This window comes from Nyctereutes procyonoides, unplaced genomic scaffold (genome assembly GCF_905146905.1).
Source record: "Nyctereutes procyonoides isolate TBG_1078 unplaced genomic scaffold, NYPRO_anot_genome, whole genome shotgun sequence".
In the NCBI taxonomy this organism is placed as follows: Eukaryota; Metazoa; Chordata; class Mammalia; order Carnivora; family Canidae; genus Nyctereutes; species Nyctereutes procyonoides.
In genome coordinates, this window is record NW_026575043.1 from 46,137,673 (window position 1) to 46,164,007 (window position 26,335).

General features: G+C 45.3%; 1 protein-coding gene across 3 annotated transcripts in view; it reads left to right on the top strand.

The window, feature by feature from the left end:
* Positions 1 to 421: 421 nt before the first annotated feature.
* USP30 (ubiquitin specific peptidase 30) overlaps positions 422 to 26,335 on the top strand; it is a 28,754-nt gene continuing 2,840 nt past the window's right edge. Inside the window, exons 1-13 of one of the 3 annotated variants that reach the window (XM_055322449.1) lie at positions 686 to 765; positions 1,918 to 2,034; positions 4,371 to 4,480; positions 5,552 to 5,734; positions 10,826 to 10,929; positions 14,328 to 14,426; positions 15,021 to 15,066; positions 16,448 to 16,542; positions 22,440 to 22,499; positions 22,997 to 23,083; positions 23,702 to 23,782; positions 23,892 to 24,111; positions 25,911 to 26,031. In XM_055322449.1, coding sequence (XP_055178424.1) covers positions 4,381 to 4,480; positions 5,552 to 5,734; positions 10,826 to 10,929; positions 14,328 to 14,426; positions 15,021 to 15,066; positions 16,448 to 16,542; positions 22,440 to 22,499; positions 22,997 to 23,083; positions 23,702 to 23,782; positions 23,892 to 24,111; positions 25,911 to 26,031 — 1,196 coding nt within the window. In that variant the 5' untranslated portion in view covers positions 686 to 765; positions 1,918 to 2,034; positions 4,371 to 4,380. Of the gene's footprint in view, positions 766 to 1,917; positions 2,035 to 4,370; positions 4,481 to 5,551; positions 5,735 to 10,825; positions 10,930 to 14,327; positions 14,427 to 15,020; positions 15,067 to 16,447; positions 16,543 to 22,439; positions 22,500 to 22,996; positions 23,084 to 23,701; positions 23,783 to 23,891; positions 24,112 to 25,910; positions 26,032 to 26,335 lie in introns of all 3 variants that reach the window. The other 2 variants (XM_055322450.1, XM_055322448.1) reach the window with 2 other exon arrangements.

The window sequence follows — 26,335 nt, forward strand, 5'->3', positions numbered from 1 at the left end:
TCACGGCCCATCTCGTTTCCACCACGTGCGAGCTGCTTACTGCCTCCTAAGAAGTGTGGGTCATGTGAGGGTTGGTGTGAAGGTTGAATGCGAGTAACGTATGTGACGTACTTACCAATGCATGTGAGTTTGGTGGCTATTATCAAAGGCCGGGGTTCTCGAAGGACGCGGTCAGCGGTGGGCCACGTGCTCTCTAAAGGCCCTTCCTCTGCAACCTAATTCCACTCTGACAACACCAGAACTACGGGTGGCCGAGGCCTGATCCCGCTTTCGGGCGGGACTGCCCTCTTCATAACGAAAAGAATTTTTTTTTAATGACTCCAGGAGCTGGAAGTGGGACACCTGTATTTAAGATGCACGGAGCCAGGGAGAAAGTCGATAACCCAGCCGGCCTGCGGGCCGCAGAGCCTCCCTCGGCAACCGACGCCGGCGCCCGTTGCTAAGGGCGGAGGACGCGGGAGGCGGGGCGGGAGAGAAGGGAAAACAAGGATGTGGTCCGTCCGCTCTGGTTCTCGGGCGGCAGCCGCTTCCGGTTCTCGGGGCAGCCGGTCCTCCGTCCTGCCTTCCCCGGAGGAGCTGTGGGGCGGCGGCGGCGGGTTCCGCCGCGTCGGGAGCCTTCGGAGCCGCAGGTCCCTCTTGGTGGTGGCGGCGGGGGCGGCGGCGGGTCTCCGGCGCGGCGGCGATGCTGAGCTCCCGGGCCCAGGCGGCGGTGACCGCGGCCGACCGCGCCATCCAGCGCTTCCTGCGCACCGGGGCGGCGGTCAGGTGAGCCTTGGGGGGCGGGGCGGCCGGGCCGGGGGCCCGGGGCCCCCAGCCTGGGCCCGGGGCGGCCTGGTCGCGGCGCCCGCCTCGCCCCGGGGGCGGGAGCGAGCCCCCCCGAGGCTTCGGCGTCGGGCGCGTTCAGGGTGGGCGGACGGGCCTGGGGCGTCCGGCTGCTCGGCAACGCCGTTCTGTCGGGCCTCCGCAGTTGCGCCGGCGCCCCGAATTCTCAGCCCCCCCCCCACCTGCCAGCGCCGCCTCCAGCCCTGTCCTAGTCCCCAGAACTTCCAGACACCCTGCGGCTTGAGAAGCCTCGAATCCTGCCGGCGGCCCTCAGACCTCTCGGTGCCTCGCAGGCCTCCCAGGAGCCCTCAGTCCCGCTCGGCGCCCCAGCCGCGGGGCCGCCGCCGTTCCCCAGTGTCGCCGAGCTCCCCAGCCCTGCCGCGGTTCGCACCGCCCTGCAGGGCAACCCGGACCGGCTCGCCCTGCCCCCACCTCGCCGGCACCCCGATCCCTGTTACCGCGCCCCTCCGCCCCCAGTTGAGACAGCGATCCCTTATTCTGCGTGGGTCCTCAGTCTTATTAGCGAATCCCTATCTTGCAAGGGGCCCGGAACAGATCAGGACCCCTTCACCTGTAGAGGCTTGGAGGCCTGGTAGGGTCTCCCATTCCTGCTAGGGACCCCGGCAGTATGGGGCCCCGATCCTATCAGGGTCCCAATGTCCCTTCTCTTCTTCTTCATCTTCCCATGGGCTCCAGGCCCGAGGGCTGAACGCTGCACCCCCATTCCTGACCCTAAATGACTTGAGACCTGTTGCTCAGCCTAGCTTCTTTTCCTCTGGAACCGGTGCAGGTTTAAAGAGCTTCTTATTCCAGGGCCGGGAGCCCTCAGTGGCTATCCTGTCCAGTGCCCCCATTCTGGAGATGGGAAGCAGGCCTCGAGACGGCTTTGCCTGGGGCCCTGCAGCTGACCTCACCGTGGAGATGGGCGAGAAGACAGATCTTTTTTAACTCCCGGACCCCACTGCCCTCCTTGTGTTGTCAGTTTGCAGAGGAATGGGGGTTTCCGGGGTCACCATTTGACCCTGGGGTTTTTTGTCTATACTTTGCTGAGGACCTGGGCAAGACCTCTCCCCCCTTCCACACTCTGTCCTTCAGTTTCCCTCACGAGGTTTAAGCACAGACTTGGCATGAGTTCAGATCCACGCTGCCTCTCTCACTTTGACCAAGTTGGCTACATCTCTTCCATGAAAATGAAGCCTGGGTGGCTCAGTGGTGAGTGTCTGCCGTTGGCTCAGGGCGTGATCTGGGGTCCTGGGATCAAGTCCTGCATCAGGTTCCCCGCAGGGAGCCTGCTTCTCCCTCTGCCGATGTCTCTGCCTCTCTCATGAATGAATAAATAAAAAAAAAAAAAAAAGAAAGAAAAAGAAAATGAAGATGATATTAGAGACTATCTCTGTCAGGTTGTTTTGAGGATGAGATAAGATTATCACAGTGCCTGGCATATAGTATGCGCCCTTAAATATTAGCATTTGTTCAGGGGATTTAAAGCAGTTGTAAAGTGCTTTAGAATTTCAATGATGGTTTTGTTTTATTTTTAACCTTTCTAGCACTTTGGTTAATATACCTGTTGTATGGAAGTCAGCACAGTAATGCAGTAAGAAATTCAAGAATAACTGAATTAATGAATGAAGTTCGGATAATGATACTTAATAATTGTAGTGGCTAGCATTTCTTAGGCCCTTAATTTTGCTCTAGTGCTTGCTTAGTCTCAGAACTCCATGAGCTAGGTCTCATGGTCGTCCCCATTGTACAAGTGACAAAGCTGAGCTGGAGAAGGTAAGACAATGCTCTAAGGACTAGCAAGAGCCAGAATGGAACCAGGTTAATGCAACACCTCTTTCTTTCTTTTCTTTTTCTTTTTTTTTTCTTTTTCTTCTTTTTTTTTTTTCTTTTTCTTCTTTTTCTTTTTCTTTTCTTTCTATCCCTGGGTGGTGCAGCGGTTTAGCGCCTGCCTTTGGCCTGGGGCGCGTTTCTTTCTTTTCTTTTCTTTTCTTTTTTTCTCTTTCTTTCTTTTCTTTCTTTCTTTCTTTCTTTCTTTTCTTTCTTTCTTTTTTAAAGATTTTATTTATTTATTCATGAGAGACAGAGAGAGGTGGAGACATAGGCAGAGGGAGACACAGGCTCCATGCAGGGAGCCCGATGTGGGACTCAATCCACGGATCCAGGATCACGCCCTGAGCCGAACGCAGATGCTGAACCACCTAGCCACCCAGGCCTCTCGCAACACCCCTTTCTTAACCAAGTTCTTTGCACATTCTATTGACTTTATCTTGGGGAGAATAAAGATTTATTGGAATTCAGTTAGCAGTTATGTATCATATTGGTTACGACAGGAAGATGGTGGATGTTGTAGACAGAGTTACTAGCATTGAATTGAATTGATGTTGACTGAGCTGAACTCAGAACAATAGTCACATGATCCAAATATTGGAATAAGAATATACATATACACATACCAAGCGCTCATTTACAGTTATCTGTTGGCACACATATATATATTCACACATGTGTTGTTTATTTGGTGGAAATATATAACTTTGTATAAAAGCAATGTTTTAAATCGCTGAAATGTCTTTGTAGTAAAAGAATAACTTAAGTGCTTAAGTGAAGAGTTAACTCGAGTTAAGAAAATTTTAATTTAGTAAATACTTAGAATATCATCCGTAATATTGTATGCCTTCTCCCTGTTTAGTAATCTAAAAGATAAATTCACTTATACGTGTTTTCTCCAGTGTCCAATCATTCAGGAAATACTATTAGGAACCTCTTAGGTGCCACGTGTGATCTAGAGACTTGGAATATGTCAGTGAGCAAAACTGACAAAGATCCCTGCCTGCGGGGACTTTGCTCTCCAGTGAGGGAGACAGACAATAACCGTAGCTGATAAGTGAATGTTATGTTAGAAGGTGATAAAAAGGGCACCTGGGTGGCTCAGTTGGTGAATATGCCTTTGGCTCAGATCATGATTCCAGGGTTCTGGGATTGAGTTCTGCATTGGGTTCTCTGCTGTGTGAGAGTCTGCTTCTCCCTCTCCCTCTGCCTGCCACTCCCTCTGCTGTGCATGCTCTTGTGCTCTCTGTCAAATAAATAAATAAAATCTTTAACAAAGAAGAAGAAAAAGAACGTAAAGAAAATCCAGACCTAGGTAGAAGAGACGAGGAATGCAAGTTCTAATTGTTGGTTAGAAGTGAAGGGGAGGTGAGAGAGCCATGCAGTGATAGGGAGGAGAGCATCCTGGCAGAGGGAGCAGCAGTGCAAAGTCCCTGAGGTAGCCAATATAGTGGCAGCATGGGAGGCAGAGAACCTTGGCCTCCTCTCTGAGTGAGATGGGGCTTCTGTGCCCTGACTTAGATTTTAAATGCTAATGTCTAAACATGCTGATTTTCAAGACATAATTCTATACTATATTATTAGTTCAAGTTGAAAGTTAGGTGTTTGGTGGACTAGTCGGTTATTTTAATGAAATGTTATTTCTTCATACCTGTATCTGTATTTACACATATTGTGTTTGTGATGAGGGAAGACAGTAAACCTATTTTCCTTTTTAGATATAAAGTCATGAAGAACTGGGGTGTTATAGGTGGAATTGCTGCTGCTCTTGCCGCAGGAATCTATGTGATTTGGGGTCCCATTACAGAAAGGAAGAAGCGTAGAAAAGGTAAGAATGAGGTCATTATATCATAGTCTGCAGACTTGACCCAACCCGTTATTATTCTAAAACAGTACAAAAAGGGGAGGTATTTTTGTTCTCTTGGATCTCCAGTTTTGGGGCAGTACTTTCTTTTAAACAGAAATTAATTTTAATGACTCATTACTTTAGGTCCCATAATGAAAAGATTTCTGTCTCTTCCCCTCTAAAATCTTGAGTTTGAGCCATGCTCTGTAATGAAAAAGTTCACATGGCTTAATTGTCTGACTGTTCTTCTTTATATGGCGCTCATGTTATTCAATAGCACAGCTGACTGGTTGTGTGATGCATTTGTGGTTTCACTGAGTAGCTGCTAGTAAGCTTGTAAGAGTTTCCATTTAACATCTTTAATACAAAACTCTGTTTCCTTATTTTAAAACAGATATGTCGATTAAAATTCAGCCACAGCAAGCAAACCAAAAAAGGGATTGATAGAGCAAAATGGTTGATCATTGCTAGGTCTGGGGGTGGTTATGATTGGAGTTGATTATATATCCTCTCTTCTTTTGTGCATGTTTAAGAACTCTTATAATAAAAAGTTTTTTAAAAATATTTCAGCAGAAAAGGGAAATATGTCAGATTTTGTTGATCTCTTTGCAGAAAGACTGATCAGAATTGCTATGGTGGTGTCTTTCTAACTGATTACAAGAACAAAATCATTGTCCTGGGGAGCAACAAAAAAACAATTGTTTTCTTCTGTTCTGACATTGCTTTCTTATCAAAGGAGAGAGAGAGAGATGTTATGAAGTGTTTTTGTATACTCAGCGTCAACCAAATTGTGTCAGACACCGTGGTGGTGATCAGAAGTAACACATGATAGGAGACATGTCTGTTGTCACAGGCTTCTGAGGGAGCAGCCCTAGGACCAGGGCTCGGTACGGACAGGATGCCTGGCCCCCTGATGTGTGTGGATAAGGACTTTGTGAGATTGGGATTTTCAGTTTCAGGCTCCAGTACAGAAAGTCTGACTCCTGAATGGGAGAGAAAGAAGAATTGGGCCAATGTGATGTGCTTTTCTCTTCTTCTCCCCGCCTTTTTCAGGACTGGTGCCTGGCCTTGTCAACTTAGGGAACACCTGCTTCATGAATTCCCTGCTACAAGGCCTGTCTGCCTGCCCTGCTTTCATCAAGTGGCTGGAAGAGTTTACCACCCAGTACACCAGGGATCAGAAGGAGACCTCACCCCACCAGTATTTATCCTTAACGCTGTTGCACCTCCTCAAAGGTATCTGGCTGGGAATTTAAAGGGGTTTGTGTACATTTTGAAAGCAGCAGCCCAGATGACAAGTGAAGGATTAATAGCTTTTGTGTGAAAAAAGATCATGTAGATCATCATGGAAACAAACAAACAAAACCACCAAGGGCCCAGTAGATATGAACAGCTATTAAAAAAAAAATTAAAGATGTAACCATTTCTTTTAAAAATTGTCAGTTTATGAACAGCTTTTTAGAAAAGAGAACAGATCCATGCCGCTTAAGTATTTTGATTGTATGAAGTACTCTGGTTTATTAAAGTTTAGAAAAAAGAAGTGTCTTAGCCTAAGAAATAAGGTAGTTCGCAGAAGAAATAGTGCAGAAATAGTGCAGGTTGTATTGAGTAGATATAACAAGCGTCTAATAGTTACTCAATTGTTCAATTCAGCCAAAATGGAAGAAATAGAAATAATGTAACAGTGAGGTTAGCTTTGTTTTACCCATCAGCAAAGACTGAAAACTCCCCAGCCCTGCCCTGCTGCTGGACAATATATTCAAATGTGCTGCTGGTGGTGTGACACAGGGCCAACTTTCTGGAAAGCAGCTTGGAACTACACGGTGATACAAAGTGTCCAGACCATTTGACTTAGGAACTCAGTAGACTGTGGTTGACACTAGCCTGAAATGGAGTTCTTTTTTTTTTTTTAATTTTATTTATTTATTCATGAGAGAGAGACAGATGCAGAGACACAGGCAGAGGGAGAGGCAGGCTTCATGCAGGCAGCTTGACGCGGGACTCGATCCCAGGACTCCAGGATCACGACCTGAGCCAAAGGCTCAACCACTGAGCCACCCAGACACCCCTGAAATGGCGCTCTCTGAGCAGATGAGTTCAGGAGTGGCTGAGCAGCAACCCTGAGCTGGGAGAGTTCTGTGGAGACAGGCTTGGAATGGGTTTGAAGAAATCACCCATCCCACTTCATTTTTCAACTAGCTTTTTTGCCCGCAGAATAGTTTTTCCTTCCATAATGCCAATTAACATCCCGAGGACATGCCCCAGAACACGATTTGGGGAAATGCTGTTAGGTGCACAAAGATTTCCCAGCACCTGGTTATAAGGAAGGGCCTGGGAGGAGAGTTGGTGGGTGTCCAGCAGCAAGAGGTCAGTCAGTCAATGGGATATTATGTAGCTATTAGGCATCACCTTTGTAAAGTGTTTTTTGTTGTTTTTGTTGTGGTTTTTTTAATGTGGGAGGGGCATAGGCTATAATGTTAAGTTTAAAAAAACAGTGTTCAGAATATGTTGTAATTTGATTTCAGCAAAGCAAAGATTTCCACAGATAAAGGTTGGACAGAAAAAGACCCAAATGTTCACCACAGCCATTTTGGTCTTATGCAGTTGACCTCTCAGAAACATGAAAACGAAACAACAGTATTTCTAGAGCTCTAAACAGCAGGCATGACTCTCACAGTCAGAAAAAAAAATTGGGTTTAAAAAACACTCGACTCACTGTTGCTTCACTGAGATATATTCCCAGGTGATCTCAGCCTGACACAGAAAGCAAGTTCTGCTCTTCTTTTTTTTTTTTTTTAATTTTTTTATTTATTTATGATAGAGAGAGAGAGAGAGGCAGAGACACAGGCAGAGGGAGAAGCAGGCTCCATGCACCGGGAACCCGACGTGGGATTCGATCCCGGGTCTCCAGGATCGCGCCCTGGGCCAAAGACCGGCACTAAACCACTGCGCCACCCAGGGATCCCAAGTTCTGCTCTTCTGTATAACAAGTGATTAGAAAAGAATTTCTTCTACTACCCTGTTTAAAAAAATACCATTCCCTAGCGGAAAGCTGAAATGTGTACACAGGCAGATAACACAGGTTCAGGAATTGTGGTGTGACCACTGGCTCTCCTCCTCACATGCATGATGCGGGGCTGGGAACCAGAGCCTGCCTGGGTGGCTCCACCTGGAATCTGTATTCCCTTCCCTGCTTCTGCTTTTCAGGGTCATTTATTTTGGTTTTCAGAGATGATTTGTAATTTGACAAGTAATGCATGAATACATTCTCCTTGTAAAAAATTAAAGCATCACACATAAAGCTACAGTTCCCTTTATCATTGCCCTAATCCTGTTCCCCTCGTTTCTTCCCAAAGTAAAATACAAGTGTATCCTCCCAGACTGTTTTCTGTGCATTTTGATAAGTTTCTAAGCACCCATAGAAATGACATACTGATTTTCATTTATGTTTTTGCATAACCAAATAACAGAATCATATCCGTGTTGGAGAGATATCTGTTTCAGTACAGGTAGCCCCACTTCATTCTTTTTTTTTTTTTCTTTTTGTGAGTTTATTGGTCTTATGTCTTCTGTGGATAACCTCCTCATTCCCATCGCCCAATTTTTTTTTTTAAGATTTTATTTATTTATTCATGAGAGACAGAGAGAAAGAGAGATAGTCAGAGACACAGGCAGAGAAAGAAGCAGGCTCCATGCAGGGAGCCTGACACGGTACTCGATCCCAGGTCTCCAGGATCACGCCCTGGCCTGAAGGCGGCGCTAAACTGCTGGGTCACTGAGGCTGCCCCCATCACCCAGTTTTTAAAAATTGTGGTAAAATTTCCGTAACAGAAGATGTATCGTCCTCACCACTTTTAAGTACACATTTGGGTGGCATTGAGTACATTCACAGTGTTTGACAACCACACCCACTGTTCTTTTCACCAGGGCTTTTCCATTATCCCGTCCTGAAACTCTATCCGACAAGCAATGGTTTTCCATTCTCCTCAATCCCCAGACCCCAGAAACTACTGTGCTTCTTTCTGTCTATGAGTTTGACTCTGTATCTCATAGAAGTAGAATCATAGAGTATTTGTCCTTGTGTGTCTGGCTTATTTCACTCAGCGTGATGTCCTTGAGGTTCATCCACGTTGTAGCACGGGTCAGAATTCTGTTCCTTTTTAAGGCTTAATGTGAATAATACTGCATTGTATGTACATACTACCTTTTGTTCATTCATTAGTCAAGGGGCATTTGGATTGTTTCCACCGTCAGCTACTGTGAATAATGCTGCTGTGAACATGGGTGTACAGGTATCTACTCATCCCTGCTTTTAATTTTTTTGGGTATATACCTAGAAGGGGAATTGCTGGACCATGGTAATTCTGTTTAATTTTTTTGAGGATGCATCATACTGGTTTCCAGGGCAGCTGTACCATTTTGTATTTCCCACCCCTCTGACAGTGCACGAAGGGTTCCTACTCTCCACATCCTTGCCAACACTCGTTATTGTCTGTCTTTTGGATAGTAGCCATCATGGGTGTGAAGTGAAATCTCATTGTGGTTTTGATCTGCATTTCCCTACTGATAAGTGAGGTTGAACAGGAGTTGTTATGTGTTTCTGGCTGTGTGTATTGTTTTTTGTGTGTCTTTTTTATAAATGTCTATTCAAGTCCCTTGTCCATTTTGGAATTGGGTTGTCTTTGTTTTCACTGTTGAGTTCAGAGGTTCTTCATATGTTCTGGATCTCAGTCCCTTAGCAGATATGTGATCTGCAAACCTCATTCACTTTCACAGTGGCACAGTATCCATATGGGCAAGATAATATTATTTAGTTATTTGCTTCCAGGGCCTTGTTGGTGTAAACAGGCCACAGTGAATATTATTGTTTGTGCCCTAGTTCACACGAGCCCGTCTCCCTAGCATAGATCCTGAGAAAGTCAGATTGCTAGAATATGAATTGTAGGATATGAAAAGTAGTAGACACTGCTGAATTTCCCCACAGCATTTTAGGCAAAATTAGGCTAAAGGGGACATTCAAATTTTCCTTAGGAGGTTAAAAGCTAACAGACAGGCTACCTGAGGAGTGTAGGAGGAACAAGGGAAGGAGGGTACAAATCTGGAGGGTTCAAATCTGACACCAGGGCATATCTACAGTGATCAGACGAGCCTCAGGACTTAGCATTGGCTACCAGGGCTGCTGCTTCTCCACAGGTTACCACCCAGGGTCCCACCAAGACCAGGTAGGGATGGAGGTGGTATTGCTGAAGAACCTCCCAAGCCAGAGCCTGAAGGATTCAAAGGAAGGTCTCAAGTTCACTAATTGCAAAGCAAAGAGAAGAAAGAGGCTGGTTTAGTTCTCCTAGAGGTTATTGAACTTGGGAAGCTGTACTGAGGTGGCAGGCCCCTGTATTTTTATCTCCCACACTCTAGCAATACCAGTCCAATGAAATATAGTGTGGAAGGGGCCATGAGCAAGATCAGGAACCAGCAGACTATGGCCTGTGAGCCACATCTGTGTCACTGCTTTTGTCAGTAAAGTTTTATTGCAACAGCCCGCCCATTTCCTTGCTCTTTATGGGTGCCTTGGTGCTATAACAGCAGAGTCAGATAGGGGCTGCAGAGCCTCCAAAGCCAAAAATATCTCCTGTCTGACCCTTGACAGAAAAAGTTTGTCAACCCTTGATGTAGCTGTAATTATAAACTCAAATCATAAACCAAACTTGAATTTTTGTTTATTAAGCTTGATTCTACTTATGGTTGAAAAGTAAACTGGGGTGCCTGGCTGGCTCAGTTGAATGAATGTCTGGTTCTTGATCTTGGCTCAGGTGTTGATCTCATGGTCATGAATGCAATCCCCGCAATGGGCTCCATGCTGGGTGTGGAGCCTACATTAAAAAAAAAAAAAAAAAAAGGAAAAGAAAAGAAAACTACTCAGCAGCCCCTTTCAGGCTACACATATGGCTTCCTGCTTTGCTATGAAAATCAGAAATTTGAGGGCAGACAAACACAAGTGAAGGCCCCTTGGCCCCAGAGAGAGTCCTATTGAAGGGAGTCAACGATTTATATATATATTGATGATGGCAATTCAAATAGCTGGAATCAGTTACTTCATTTAAATACTACAGGCTCATGAAAAATCACATTCATTCAGTAAATGCGTGGTGCCTAACAGCCCTCTAATCCTTGGGTAAAGCTACAAAGAGGAATAATGAGAGAACTATAATTCCAAGGTAAACTTTACAGTGAGATGAATGCATAATTGGCTTTGATGTGTGGTCTGGTAGGTTTCCTGGTTTGTTGTTAGGTTAGTAAATCTAATAATTACATTACCTTTTTGGTTTCCAGCTTTATCCTGCCAAGAAGTCACCGACGATGAGGTCTTAGATGCAAGCTGCTTGTTGGATGTCTTAAGGATGTACAGATGGCAGATCTCTTCATTTGAAGAACAGGTGAACACCCCATTCAAAATCCTGCTCACTAATGCATTGGGGCCTGAGCTGGCAATGGTGGCAGAAAACTAGTCACCTTGCTGCCCCATGAGGAATAAATGCCAGTATTGACCTTGCACTTGTCTGGTTGGAGTTTACATTTCTGGGATGGTTTAGTATTCTGGGACCAGATCATGAACTTTGTTCCTATTCTCATGATCAGAGGAGAAATGCAGCCTTTTGTTTTTATTTTTTTTTTACCCCGTGGGTGGAGAGGTTAACAGGATAGGGTTTAAACACATAGTTGCCAAAGAATGAGCCTCTTTTTCATTCTTTTTTTTTTTTTTTGCCTCTTTTTTGTTGAGTGACTTTGCATTTCACTGGTTGCCGGGAACACCTGGGTCCTTCAGAGAGAGGCAGGTGGCTTTACCTTAGAAAGTAAGCTTCAGCCTGCAGCCACACTAAGCTGTAGTGTGCATGGGAAAGAGGCAAGCATGGCTCCACGTTGGCCTCTTCCTCTCTAAATGCATCAGAGCTTCTGGCCCAGGGCCTTACCCTCATCTTGATTATTACTGATCTCATTAGTCAACAGTAGACTTACACTGCCAACCACTTCTCACTGTCTAGAGCTAGAGCCGTGGGGGATGTATTGGGCCAGGTGTTTGCCTCATGGGGGTTCTCTACTGTCATCCTTATAGCAACCCTGTAAGGACTCACTCTTAAAAAAAAAAAAAAAAAAAAGACTCACTCTTACCGTCCCCATCTTGCAGATGAGAACACTGAGGTTCAGAGAAGCAAAGTGATGCACCCACAGTCACACAGCTGTTTTAGTGGCAGAGGCAGGATTTGAGCCAATCAGTTTCTCCAGTGCACACTGAAGTTCTGCCCTCTTCTCAAGACATTCCTTTTCTCAGGGCCACATCCTTCCGTGATTCACTGTGATGGAATAGGGTTTGGGTCTGACTCCAGCCTGTCTTGGCATTTCTCTCCCTGGTGAACCCCTGTTCCTGCTTGAAGGGTTGGTCTAGATGCCTTGTCTGTGAGCCTCCCTGGAGAAGCTGGGCCTTCTTCAGGCTATAGCACTACAGCTAGATAAAATAGCCAGGCTGCCACATCTGTCCCTCAAGGGCCTTATTGATCTTTGGGATCTCCCATCACTCTCTACAGGGCTCTTGCTCGCAGAGAGTTTATATTCTGGTGGAGAACTGGAGCCAATAATGAAGCCATTTCAAGATGCGTTAACAAGAAGATAAGCATGCTTATCTTAATAAGATAAGATGTGCCAGTGAGAATGTGGGGGGGAATGTACAGTTGGGGGAGGTGGTAGAGAAAAGCAGTGGGGAGACTCCCTTAGGTAGAGAAGGCTCTTGTGGAGATGTTAAGTTATTGCTGAAGTCTAAAAAGAAGGGAGAACTGTGAGGAGCTGGCTGCCAGAATATTCCAGATAGGACCGTACAGGGTGAGAGCCTTGAGGATGCCGTGTTTGGGGAAGGGCAAGGAGCCCAGCGTGGCTGCAGCCAGGGGCTCCGATGGTTGCGGGGAGCCGATTATGCAGGGCCTCAGCCACCCTGGACTGGAGTTGGGCTTCTACTGTGTGCAGTGGGGAGCTACTGGCGGCCTTGTACAGGGTCTGCTCCGACCTGGTCTGTTTGAACAGACATGCTGTACTGGAGGGGTCAAAGTGGGCCAGAAGGAGCAGAGAGGAAAGTTGAGAAGCCATTGTAGGTGTCCGGGCCGCCGATGGCCTGGTTCAGACTGGTGTTGAGGCAGGGGAGACAGAGTCCTCCATGATTCAGGGTATGTGTTGGGTGTAGAGGACTGCCGCTGCACCGGCAGGAGGTGGCAGGGGGTGGGGGCTTATGTCAGGGAGGATCCTTGCAGGAAGGTCTCCTTCAGGAGGTACCTTTTCAGCAGAAATGTGAAGGATGAGAAGGAGGCAACTGTGTGAAGATATGGGTGGGCTTCCCAGGCGAGGGCACAGGGAAGAGCAGGCCCTGATGGCTGGCTCATGGAGCAGAAGGAAGCCAGGGTGCAGCGTGGCGAGTGGGGCAGGGAGCTTGAGGGGCCAGATCAGGTCCTCAGGCCTCGTGGGCCAGCTGAAAAGGGGGGATTTACCCCACCAGTGAAAGCCACTGGGAACTTGAAAGCAGAAGAGTAAAGGCATTTGCCTCTTAAAAGATCACCCTGGTGAGTGGAGGGAGAGCCCAGCAGGTTCAGTGCCATCTGAGTTCGGAGGAGGAGAGACTTACCCATCCCAGAAGAGCCAGGGCTGGCTTTGGCTTTTGGGGAGAGAGGCTCCTTAATAGAGCTGCCCCCTGCCATACGTTGTAGCAATTCCATGTCCGGGTGTATGCCCAGAAGAATTGAAAGTTGGGACTTCCACAGAATCTGGTACGCCCACATGCATAGCTGTATTTTTTTTTTTTTTAAGATTTTATTTTTTTTATTTACGAGAGACACAGAGAGGCAGAGACACAGGCAGAGGGAGAAGCAGGCTCCTTGCAAGGAGCCCAACGTGGGACTCCATCCCAGGACCCCAGGATCACGACCTGACCTAAAGGCAGCTACCCAGGTGTCCCTGCATAGCTGTATTATTCACAGCAGCCAAAAGGTAGAAGCAGCCCAGGTTCCATTAACACATGAATGGATAAGCAAAATGCGGTGTGTGTGTGTGTGTGTGTGTGTGTGTGTGTGTGTACACATGCAATAGAGTATGCATACATGGACATACTTATGTATACACACACAATGGAATGTTACTCAACTTTAAAAAAGGAAGGAAATTCTGACATGTGCTATCACATGGATCAGCCTCGCAGCCATTGAGCTTAGTGCAATAAGCCAGTCACATAAGGACAAACACAGTATGATCCCGAGAGTAACCAGGTTGCCTGAGACAGAGTAGGAAAGTGGCCCCCAGAGGCTGGGGTAGGGAGTGGGGAGTCAGTGTTTGAGGGGGACAGAGTTGCAGATGGGAAAGGTAGAAAAGTTCACAGGATGGGCTGTGCTGATGATCACACAATAGTGTGAATGTACTTAGCCCTGCAGAACTCGTACGCTTAAAAATGGTAAAAATGGCCACCTGAACATCGTGTGTGTATTTTAGCAGTAAAAAAGGAGTAGTCCAGTGGAGGGGCAGCCAGAGCTGAACCAGGCTCAGAGACAGGTGGTGTGAAGGCCCCCTACAGCTTGCTCTCCTTCTCTCTCCTCTTGGGCCCCTTAGTTAAGGTCCTTTGTTGTGAAAATATCTAGGATATAAATTTCCATTAAATGGGCTGGACCAAAAAAATAAAAAATAAAAAATAAATGGGCTGGGCCTTGAGGAGGTGGAAAGGTGCAGGAAATCTGCCTGGCGGCCCACAGAGCAGCACTCCTGATGCTGTGTCCGCCCCGTCTGAACCTTCTTTGCCCTTTGACAGGATGCACACGAGTTATTCCATGTCATTACGTCCTCCCTGGAAGATGAGCGGGATCGGCAGCCCCGGGTCACACATTTGTTTGATGTGCATTCCCTGGAGGTAAGCCATTAGTATTTTCAATCCATGTGTGAGGTTTGTGCATATTTCCTAGGTAGAGGAAGTATAAGTATATGTATAATTTTTGTATAACCCTGAACTCAAAAGTAAGTCTCAGTAAAAATCAAGACTGGGCATGGAGCTGGTGTTTGTCTCAAGCTGCAGACTTTGCAATTGGTGACTGGTTAGGGGTGTCTAGGCTCTTTAAAATGACTAATTGCTGCAATTTGTGTTGGCTTTGAGAAGAAAAGGTATTTTCCCCCTATTTAACAGAGGGGACCAGGAACCAAAGGAATACTAAATGAAGCCTTATTTCCCTGGAACATTATAAATATTAGGGAGTTGATTCAAGTTACCTAATGAAGGGAGGGGCATATTCCAGAGAGAGGAAATGTGTTTTGATAGCATTTGATGAAGGATGAGGTACAGTAACCAACCAGAGAGGATCATTAGGGCTACTTTTAGGATCTCTCATTAAAAGTTAGGTGTAAGTGATGAAATCCACAGAGAAACTTGAAAGCTTTAGGAGCAGGGTGAGGCAGGTAAAAGGGATCATAGCTGGGTTCTCAGTGTGTTTTTTTCTTTCTTTCCCTACAGCAGCAGCCAGAAATAACTCCTAAGCAAATAACCTGCCGCACAAGAGGTAATCATCCCCCTTGAACTGTAACACATAAGATGGGTACATTTGAGATATGACAATGATTTGCTTGTTTTTTTAAAAACAAAACAAAACACCGTTTTTTTTTCTGGTGACATCCTATCCAGCTTGAACTGCGTGTACTTGCAAAGGGACTTGGGTTTTAGAAACAGTTTTGCGTTGGTTCCCTTGGGCCATCCTGAATTGTTGCCTCACACTGAGGCCTTGCTCAGTTTTAATGCCTCGGAAAAAGTGATGGACTTATTTCTACTTCAGGCAAGAGTTTTCTTTCTACCTTCTTGAATTGATCTCATGAGGAACTTCTTAAGCCGAAATGGTCATATCCTCAGCAAATGATCACGGTCCTCCTTAGAAGGAGATTGTTGTTTTCTTAAGACCTAAACTTAAGGAAAAGACGCGTGAATTCCTTTGTGCATCAGTAGTAATAACAATGATTATCTTTTGAGCCCCAAACTTTGGCCAGGCACCGTAGCATCTCATTTAAGCCTCAGAGCAATGGTGTGGAGTTAATCATGGAGATAATGGGTTAATAATTGTCCCCATTTCCAGTGAACCAAACCTCACAGAGAAGAAGTGACTTCCTGGGTTATAAAACTAATAAAAAGCAAAGCAAGGATGGAGCCCAGGGCCACATGATTCTAGGGCGTGTGTTTCTGACTAGCTTCCCACACTGTTGATTCCTCCAACTCCCATCCTATCCAAAAAAAAAGAAAGAAAGAAAGAAAAAAAAGAAATCCCAGTTTTTCAGATTTTGCTTATTCTGATGATTTTTAGAAGTTTATCTCACTTTCTGGAATGTTCACTTGTGGTATCCTTCCTTTGACATCTCAAACATGTTAAGTGAGTGTTGGTGAAAACACATTCAACAAAACAAATTCTTTTTTTATTTAATTTTTTTCCTTTCAAGATTTTATTTATTTATTAAAATATTTTATTTATTTATTCATGAGAGGAGGCACAGAGAGAGGCAGAGACATAGGCAGAGGGAGAAGCAGGCTCCCTGTGGGGAGCCTGTTGCAGGACTTAATCCTGGGACCCCAGGATATCGACCTGAGCCAAAGGCAGATGCTCAACACTGAGCCACCCAGGTGCCCCTCAAGATTTTATTTAAATTCAAGGTAACATATAGTAGAAACTCCTTCCTTTAGTGTGGCCTAGCCACTATACAGAAACCACATTTAAGGACTTGTATAAATTCTCCTGTGAAGGAAATGGGTTGTCTTTTTGATGGAAAGCTATTTCAGTTTACTTTTCAGGAACATTTGTTTCTGAAGAGGGAGTTGCTATGAAACACTGAATAGGACAGTGAGTTGAGTTGGTGCCAAACGGCTAGAGATAGCAAAGCAAAACACGTCCTGTGTTTCAGGGTCACCTCATCCCACGTCTAATCACTGGAAATCCCAGCATCCTTTCCATGGAAGGCTGACGAGTAACATGGTCTGCAAACACTGTGAACACCAGGTAAATACAATACCAGTGCTTGATATTTTTGGCAAGGTTTTCTTTTGAGACTCATGAAGCATCTGGAGAATGTAGACTGACATTGGTAGATGGCATTTGTAGTCACCTGGGCTCTGTGCACTTGTGGACTGACCACCTCCCTTTAGGCAGGGCCCACATGTCATTTGACCCTCAGGTGGCATCTTCTCAGAGAGCAGCAGACCAACTGTGGATTGGCAGGAATTGAGTCTAGTTTGGGTCTGTATGTTTGCGGTAGGCACAACAGATTCTGTGGTTTGGTTGGGTTTTTGGTTTTTTTGTTTTGTTTTGTTTTTACTTTAGTTTTTGTTTTGCTTTCAACATTTTAAAATAATTTTTATTTGAAAAATTCCAACTAAATACAAAAATAGAGAATTGTGTAACTGTCACCTTGATCAGTTTTAGAGTATTTTCATTCCCTGCTGAGCCTGTCCCCACTCCCACCCTGCAAACCCTTCCCCCCTCCTCCCCCATTAGCAGTTACTCTCCATTTCCCCTGCTCTTCTAGCCTCAGGCAACCACTAACCTGCTTCCTGTCTTTATAGATTTGCCTATTCTGGACATTTCCTATGCCCTGAATCATGAGGTCCTTTGCGACTGACTAACTTCTTTCACTCAGTGTCATGTTTTTCTTTTATTCCTTTTATGTTGAGTGATAGTGATTGATTTTTCTTTTTCTTTTGTTTTTTAAAGATTTTATTTATTTATTCATGAGAGACAGAGAGAGGCAGAGACATAGGCCGAGGGAGAAGCAGGCTCCCTGCAGGGAGCCTGATATGGGACTCTATCCTAGGTCTCCAGGATCACGCCCTGGGCCAAAGGCAGAAGCTTAACCCCTGAGCCACCCAGGCATCCCAGATTGATTTTTCTAATGTTAAACTAACCTTATGATTCTAGAATAAACTCTACTTGATTGTGATTATAATTTTTTACATATATTACTGGATTTGATTTGCTGATACTGTCTAAAAGAGGTTAGTGTCTGTGTTTAGGAGGAATATTGGTCTTACAGTTTTCTTGTAATGTCTTGTCAAGTTTTGTTATGATGATTATACTGCCCTCGTACCATGAGCTGGGAGAAGTGTTCCTTCTTCCTTTATTTCCTGGAGGACTTTGGTTAAGATCAGTCTTGTTTCTTCCTTAAATATCTCTGGGAAGACTTCTTATCCTGGAGTCTATTTTGTCTGATTACTTTCCACCTAACTAGTCTCCCTCCCTCCCTCCCTCCCTCCCTCCCTCCCTCCCTTCCTCCCTCCTCTTCCTTATTCTTTCTTCCTTATTTATTTTATTTATTATTTATTTATTTATTTGAGAGAGAGAGAGAGAGTGTGAGTGTGTGTGTGTGTGTGTGTGTGTGTGTGAACAGGGGGAAGGGTAGAGGGAGAGAGAATCTCTCAAACAGACTCTCTGCTGAACGTGGAGCCTGATTTGGGGCTTGATCTCAGGACTCTGATATCATGACCTGAGCTGAAACCAAGAGTCAGTTGCTTAACCGACTGAGCCCCCCAGGCACCCCTAACTAGTATTTCTATAGGATATCTCTTTCTGTTTTCTTATTTTTGACCTAACTTTGTCTTTGTATTTAAAGTGTGGCTTTTGTAGATAGCATATAATTGGGTTCAGTTTGACAATTTGCCTTTTAATTGGTTTGTATTTATGTGGTTAGATTTAGGTCTGCTAGTTCACTGTTTTCTATTTGTCTCATAATTTTTTTGCTCCTCTGTGCTTCCTTTCCTGCCTTCCTTTGGGTTAATTGAATATTTTTTAGTATTCCATTGTAATTCCTCCATTGGCTTTTTAGCTCTACTTTTTTACATTTATGTGTGTGTGTGTGTGTGTGTGTGTGTGTGTGTGTGTGTGATTACATCATGCACTTTTCACACATCATGGTATATTTACTCCAAACTTAGAAGAGTTCTATTACTCCATTTTTTTTTTAAAGATTTTATTTATTTATTCATAGACACAGAGAGAGAGGCAGAGACACAGGCAGAGGGAGAAGCAGGCTCCAGGCAGGGAGCCCGATGTGGGACTCGATCCCGGATCTCCAGGATCACACCCCAGGCTGCAGGCGGCGCCAAACCGCTGCGCCACCGGGGCTGCCCTATTACTCCATTTTTTGTCATCTATGTTACACCCATGTATTATAATCCTACAATACTATCATAATTTTTGCTTTAAACAGTTATATGAATTTAAAAGAAAAGGTTTTTTTAAAAGATTTTATTTATTCATGAGAGACAGAGAGAGGCAGAGACATAGGCAGAGGGAGAAGCAGGCTCCATGCAGGAAGCCCGATACTGGACTCGATCCCTGGTCTCCAGGATCACACCCTGGGCTGAAGGCAGACACTTAACTGCTGAGCCACCTAGGCATCCCTAAAAGAAAAATATTAAAAATGTTTTCTATTTGCCATTTTCAGTGTTCTCTGGCCCCTCTTTAGTCCCAAGTCCATTTGATGTTTTTTCCCTTTAGCCTAAAAAGATTCCTGTAACATTTCTTACAGCTCTCTTGGCAACAAATTAATTTAGTATTCATTTATATGAAAAATGCTTCTGTTTTGCCTTTTTTTCCCCTAAGAAGTTTTGTTTGGTGCAGATTTGAGGGTTGACAGTGTTGCTGTTGTTTGGGTTTGGTTTGATTTGATTTATTTGTGTTTTTTTTTGACTGAAGTAATTTGGCACCTATGTTTCCAGTCATGGTGTCTTGTTAGGAAGTGGTTGACTGTGGAAGGTCATCTCAGTTTGTGGAAGGGAAGATGAGCCAGGCAGAGTCTGGTAGCAATTGCTTTGCATCATCTTACAGTACACAGAAACCTTACATCCAGATGCCTCCCACAGCTGACTTGCTGTTTATCAGTGGAGGGAGAGGAAGGGGACAATAAGGTAGAGAGTAGTGCCGGAAATCAGACCTTCCAGGAGTCTTTACTGCAGTGGCTCCCCATGCCTTGCCCACTAGCTCTGAAAGCTGCATTGTTCTTGAGCAACCTGGCAGGGGTGAAAGGAACCTCACAACTTCACCACCTCAGGCTCTCAAGCAGTGGCCGGTGAATTTCCAGCAATTGTTCTAGATAACACTGTTTTCCCTCCCTGCTCCCCACTGTCCCCCGACCCATGCACCTGCTGCTGATTGTGCACCTCCTTCTGATCCTCACCATGGTCACCTCTGGCATTTGAAGCAGTCTACAGATTGCACTTGACCATAGGCAAAGAATACTTGACATGTGATATGTGGCATCAAAGCAGGAAGATAGGCCCCCGGAATCAGGTGCATGTGAGGGTGACATCATCCCTTTGGGCGGAGCCAAATCCTCAAAGACCTTGTCTGCTCTTGAGCTTCCACCCCTCTTTCCACTAGTCAGAGCCCCCTGAGGAAGTTACAGAGCAGTAGAGCCAGGGCCCCACATCTCAGGGTCATCTTGTCTCCCAGCCACTCCTCACCCCCAAACTGTGGAGGAGGTTCCCGTATGCCTGGCTTGTTTACTTCCAGTTCATCACTTTAAAGGCATTGTTCTGTTGGCTTCTGGCCTCCACTTTTTCTTTTGTTTTTCTTTTCTTTTCTTTCTTTTTTTTTGTTTTGTTTTTAGATTGCATTTATTTATTTGACAGAAAGAGAGAGAAAGAGAGCACTCCAGTAGGGGGAGCTGGAGAGGGAGAGAGAAAAGCAGACTTAACCACTGAAAAAGGAACCCAATTTGGGGCTTAATTCCAGGATCCTGGGATCATGACCCACGCCAAAGGCAGATGCTTAACCAGTTGAGCCACGCAGGCACCCCTGGTCTTCACCTTTTCTAGTGCACAGCCCATATCACTCATATCATCCTCCTGTTTGTAAAGTGTCATTTTTCTTTTTCTGTCTGCCTATGAAATTTTTCTCTCTATTGTTGAATTTTGGCAGTTTGTCCACTCTTTGCCCAGGTATCATTTGCATTTTATTTGCTTGGAATTTGCTGAATTTCATAAATCTGTACCTTTATGTTTTCACCAAATTTGCACATTTCTTTTGGCCATTATTTTTCCAAAGCTGTTATGCCCCATTGTCTACTTGTTGGTCTGTTTGATATCGTTCCACAACTTGCTGAGGCTTGGTTCATTTTTCTTCAACCTCTCCTCCGTGTCCTTCAAATTGGATAATTTCCGTGGACCTGTCTTCGAGTTCATGGACTCCTTTCATCTTCACTTTGTTTGCTTGTCCAGTGAACTTTTCATTTTAGTTATTGTTGTATTTAGTTGTATAATATTCATATGGTTCTTCACCATTTCCATTCATCTGCTGAGACTCTATTTGCCTCCAGGACTAAATAACTTTCTTTCTGTTTATCCTTGAGCACATTGATCATAATTCTTTTTAAGGTCCCTGTGCTAATTTCAGTATCCAAGTCATCCATAGAATCCTTCACCATGGGTCATGTGTTCCTCTTTATATTGTATGTCTAGTTATTTTTTTTGTTGCATATTTAACATTATAGTAGGGACTTCGGATCCTGTTCTGTTTCTCTGAAAAATAACGAATTCTGTTCTTGAGTGCAGTTAACTTGGCTGAATTCAAAGCCAAACTGTCCTCCCCACATCAGGGAGCAAACTCAGTGTAGTTTTTTCAGCTCCTAGCTTCTGCTTTTTGCAGGCTTCTGAAGTTTCTCTGTGTATGCCTTGGAATCGGGCAGGGTTTAAACACCGATTTGGGGGGTCATCCTGTCTGTGGCTGCCCTCTTTCTGGGATTTCCCCCAGCTTCTCTACCAGCCCTGAACTTTGTCTTCTGATACTTCCATCCTTTAAGACCGAGGCTTTTTGCTACCCAGCACTGAACTGTGTAGACCAGGGAGTACCCTCCTCAGGCAGAAAGTCACACAATGCAAATCTCACTGTAGAGTTCCTGTTTTCCCAAGAGTTGGCAGTAGCTCTTCAATCATCCAGACAGTTGTGTTTTGTTTTGGTCCAGAATTTATATGCATTATCTCAAGGAGAGCTAGTCTAGCCAAGCTCCTCTGCCATCACAAAATGCAGCAACCCTTACTCTATTTTATCATCTGGGTTTTTTTTACAGTTAATAACCCAACAGGAACATGTTTCTATGTTTCTGTATACTCACACATTACTATGCTGTTTTTTTTTAAAGAATTTTTTAAAAAGTTTTTTTTAATTTGACAGGGAGCCCAAGCAGGGGGATGAGATGCAGGCAGAGACAGAGGGAGAAACAGATAGAGGGAGAAGCAGACTCTTCAATGAGTAGGGAGCCGAACGTGGGGTTTCATCCCAGGACCCTAGGATCATGACCTGAGCCAGAGGCAGTCACTTAACTGACTGAGCCACTCAGGTGCCCCTTGCTACAGAGAGAGAGGCAGAGAGATAGGCAGAGGGAGGAGAAACAGGCTTCATGCAGGGAACCCTATGCGGGACTCGATCCTGGAACTCTGGGATCACATCCTGAGGCGAAGGCAGACACTCAACTGCTGAGCCACCCAGATGTCCCCGCTATGCTATTTTTAATAGAATGTTCTATCCTGTGGACATGACATAATTTATTTAATCATTCCCTAGAAATTTCAGTTATTCACATTTTGATGTTATAAATAATGCCTTGATGAACATCCCCTATAGTTTTGTCCATGGTTATTTCATAATGATAAAACCCTTACATTTCTGGGTCAGGTATATGCGTTTACAGTTATCTTATAAGCTGCCCTTTGGTATTACTGTATCTCTTACGCTGACAGTGTTGTTTGTCCTAGAATTTGCTTGTAGGTAAGTATACTGTGTTTCATTATGTCAGCATTGGGCATCTAAATATTAAACTATTTTGTAGGCATGTATGGTTCCCATCTCTAAAGCTCTGACTTGAACCTCCATCCTTTCTGGATTTTCTGCAATGTTTGTTTCAGAGTCCTGTTCGATTTGATACCTTCGACAGCCTTTCACTGAGTATTCCAGCTGCCACGTGGGTATGTACCAAGCCAAGCGATGGTTTATTTGGGGTCTGTTTTGGACACATTGAAATCCAGCAGGCTTTGAGATACTTTTTGTAGCTGAGGTACTATGCATTACTCAGACACATGGTTAGCTGAACTGTCTTGGTGATTTTGTGTGGTGCCATGGCCTGATTTTGAGGGAGAAGAAAGTAGATGTTTTTTTCTCTGGCTGCAGGAATTTTGGCTCCCCCATCCTCCATATTAATCTCAAATTCAAAGATACCTAAAACAGTGTGGAACTCCATAAGTGTTATGTTAGTGTTATGTCCTCGCAGTCTTGTATCTACTCATAAGAACAAGTCTAGGATGCTTTGAGCTCCATATTTGCTCAGGGAACATCCAGTTGCATCTGTGACTATTTGCCTATATAAGCAAAAATAAGGCTGTGGGATCACATTGCCATCCATTAGTAGTTTCAATGTAGCTTGCCTTTGAATTACAATCGTGAATTTTGTTTTCCGGTGCTAAAGGGGAATCCGCTGACCCTGGACCACTGCCTTCACCACTTTATCTCATCAGAATCCGTGCGAGATGTCGTATGTGACAACTGTACGCAGGTATGCCTCTAACCCTCAGTGTCACCCTGCAGCCAGCCTGTGTGTCCTGATATAGCACCTCTCATACCACCACTTACTATTGGCCTGTGCTCTTCTGGCTATACCCAGGTGGTCTTTTCAGCCACGGCTACGTAACCTGGCTAGGAAATCAGTAGTCCATGGACCAGAGCTCTTTCCCAGATGAGTTTTACTTCATCCTTAGAATGTTTACAGGGAAAATGTGAGTGCTATGCTTTGAGATGGGACCTCCACCCCCCCCACCACTCCTCTTCTCGCACCCTGCCCTACCGACACTCACCTGCCTGACTCTCCTGAGCATTCACGTGCCATCCTCTGAAGAAGAGGAACCACGTGGAGAACTTATGAAGACACGAAAGAAAATAGATGATGCACCTGTTTCAGAGTTCAGCATCACACTGTCATTTCTCTTGGACCCACTGTCACTGTTACTTAATGACTAAAACAGTGAGAATAACTCAAGATTAACTGGGTAGCTGAGCTCCTTTAGCGGGTCAAAGTCAGGTGCCAACTGAATACAGGTGTAACACAAACCTGGCCTGTGGCTCTCCATAGATGTTTCATTTCAAGAAATTCTGCAGAGGTTTTCTTTTATTTCAGATTGAAGCCAAAGGGACATTGAATGGGGAAAAGGTGGAACACCAGAGGACCACCTTTGTTAAACAGCTGAAACTAGGGAAGGTGAGCCCATCTCACATACCTTGTCAGCTTTGCTCTGCGGGGTGGGGTGGGAGGTTGCCCCCAACACTCGACCACTTCCGGTTTCTCTCCCCCCACCCCCACCCCACAGCTCCCTCAGTGTCTGTGCATCCACCTCCAGCGGCTGAGCTGGTCCAGCCACGGCACGCCCCTGAAGCGGCATGAGCACGTACAGTTCAATGAGTTTCTGATGATGGACATCTACAAGTATCACCTCCTTGGGCACAAACCCGGTCAGCACAACCCCAAACCCAGCGAGACCACGGGGCCCACCTTGGATCTGCAGGATGGGCCGGCCACCCCCAAATCAGGTGTGTGCCTGAGGAGCTACTGCACACAACTTGTAGCACAGGGGAAAGGGATTTGGTGTCACCACTTTCTGGGCCCCTTGTGCTACAAGGGGAGCTAGTCCAGTGGTTGCTTAGATTCTTGAGAACAGCAGGATTGGGGGTATGGGAGGGAAAAGTCCTTGAAAGAGGTTAAGCTTATATAGTAACGAGGAGTTTTAAAAACGGTATCAGAGTTGAAAAAATATGGGAAGAAAAGCTTAAGATTGCTTTTTGATATTTTGACTGAATGATAATGGGCTCCCAGCATTCCAATGAATTTCTTGTCCCTGCCCCTGCCCAGTAGGGTCATGTCGTTTATACACATGTGGGGAGGAAAGGCCTGGCCAACGATCACTTCTTCGCTACTGAGTTCCTTATTGATCTAGTCCCACTGCTTTCCTCACCTGAGACTAATTGCTGAGTCGAGCCCCCGTGGAGCAGGAAGCTCTCATGACCCTCAGTCTTTTGGAGGGGAAAATCCAGGCCCCAGAAGGTGAAGTGACTGCTCACAGGGCAAACATCAGTCCACTGGGAAAATGGGCACTAGAAGGCAGCACTGGGCAGTTTTTGAAAGCTGTCTTATCTAACACATTGAGGGCTCCAAGCCCAAACTCCCCACCTGCTCCTGCTCCCAGTCAAGCTGGAGGCCTGTCTTCCCTGCACTCCGATGCTCCTGACCAGGATCCCTGGCTGCTTTTATTCTTCCTCACATCCATAGTTGTGTGGCCTGACAGGACACCATATACAGGGAGACTGTACTTTGCCTTTTTCCAGCGAATCAACAGGTGAACATCAGAGGACCCACAGTGGGAAGAGGGCTTAGTCTTTGGCTGCTGTTTTAAATCCAGGACCTCACCCTGGATCCTTCCTCTTCCGCATGGGACTGCAGGTCTGCTCATTGCCACAGCATGCCGTCTGTGGCTACCATACAGCCAACAGTGGCCTACTTGGTACTTACAGGCCCCCACATATGATATTTGAAAGGACAAGAGAGGTTGTCCTCAATAATTCTCCATTATTTTATCTATACACATCAACATTTATCTACGCGGTTACATGTTGGTATTCTTTGGTAGCTGGAGATGAAAGAATAAAGAACATTTTAGATTGGTGGTTCTCAGGGAGCTTTGTTCCCTGGGAAACATCCAGCAGTGGCTGGTGGCGTTTTTGGTTGTTATAACCGGGCTATTACTGGCATCTGGTGCGTAGAGGCCAGGGACGCTGTGGAACATCCTGCAATGCCCGAGAGAGGTCCCACAGCCAAGAATTAACCAGCCCACGTGCCAGTAGTGTCAAGGTCGAGAACCTTGCTTTAGGTTGAAATGCCAGTAAATTAGCTACAGCATAACTCTGGCTCATCTTTAGCAAATAGGGACAGGAGTCTTCAAGATTCACAAAGCTGTCAAAGTGAACAACAGACCAGGAGCTAGATACACTTTTCCTACTTGTCATTTAAAAAGTCAAGTCAAGAACAAAAAGGGGCCCCGGCTCAGTTGCTGAAGCGGCTGCCTTCGGCCCAGGTCACGATCCCTGGGGGTCCTGGGATTGAGCTCTGCTCAGCGGGGAGCCTGTTTCTCTCCTTCTCCCCCTGCTCGTGCTTGTTTGCTCTCTCTCAAATATAAAGGACAAAAAAAGGTAGGAATCATCCTAACACTAAATGAACCACTTGTTTTTTTCTTTGTAGCATCGTTGGGGAGTTAAACTCAACGTAATTGAAGCCACGATGTGTTCTTCTACAGCTGCTGCTACTTGTAACTGCCTTGGGCCTTTTTCTCTTGCAGTTCTGAGTCAGCCCGGGGGCCCCAAAACACAAATTTTTATGAATGGCGCCTGCTCCCCATCTTTGTTGCCCCCCCTGCCAGCCCCGATGCCCTTCCCGCTCCCCGTGGTTCCTGACTACAGGTGAGCCGTTCCGGAGAAGCACATTCTTCATGTCTCGTAGCTGCTGGTTTTCTTGGTTTCCATAATCAGCTTTGCAAAAACAGATGACAGTGTAGACATTTGTTCTTTCATCTTGAGATGCAACTTCACTGTTACACATACCTGTTTATTTTTGTTCAACATGGAAATCACTTGTTATGTATATTACATGTGGGAATGCATGTATAAAGTATGAAGGAGGAAATTTCAAATTCCTTAGGATCCCACGTACACATCAGCAGTTAAATCTTTAAGGCCTTCCACCCTGTAAAGCTGTGTGTACACA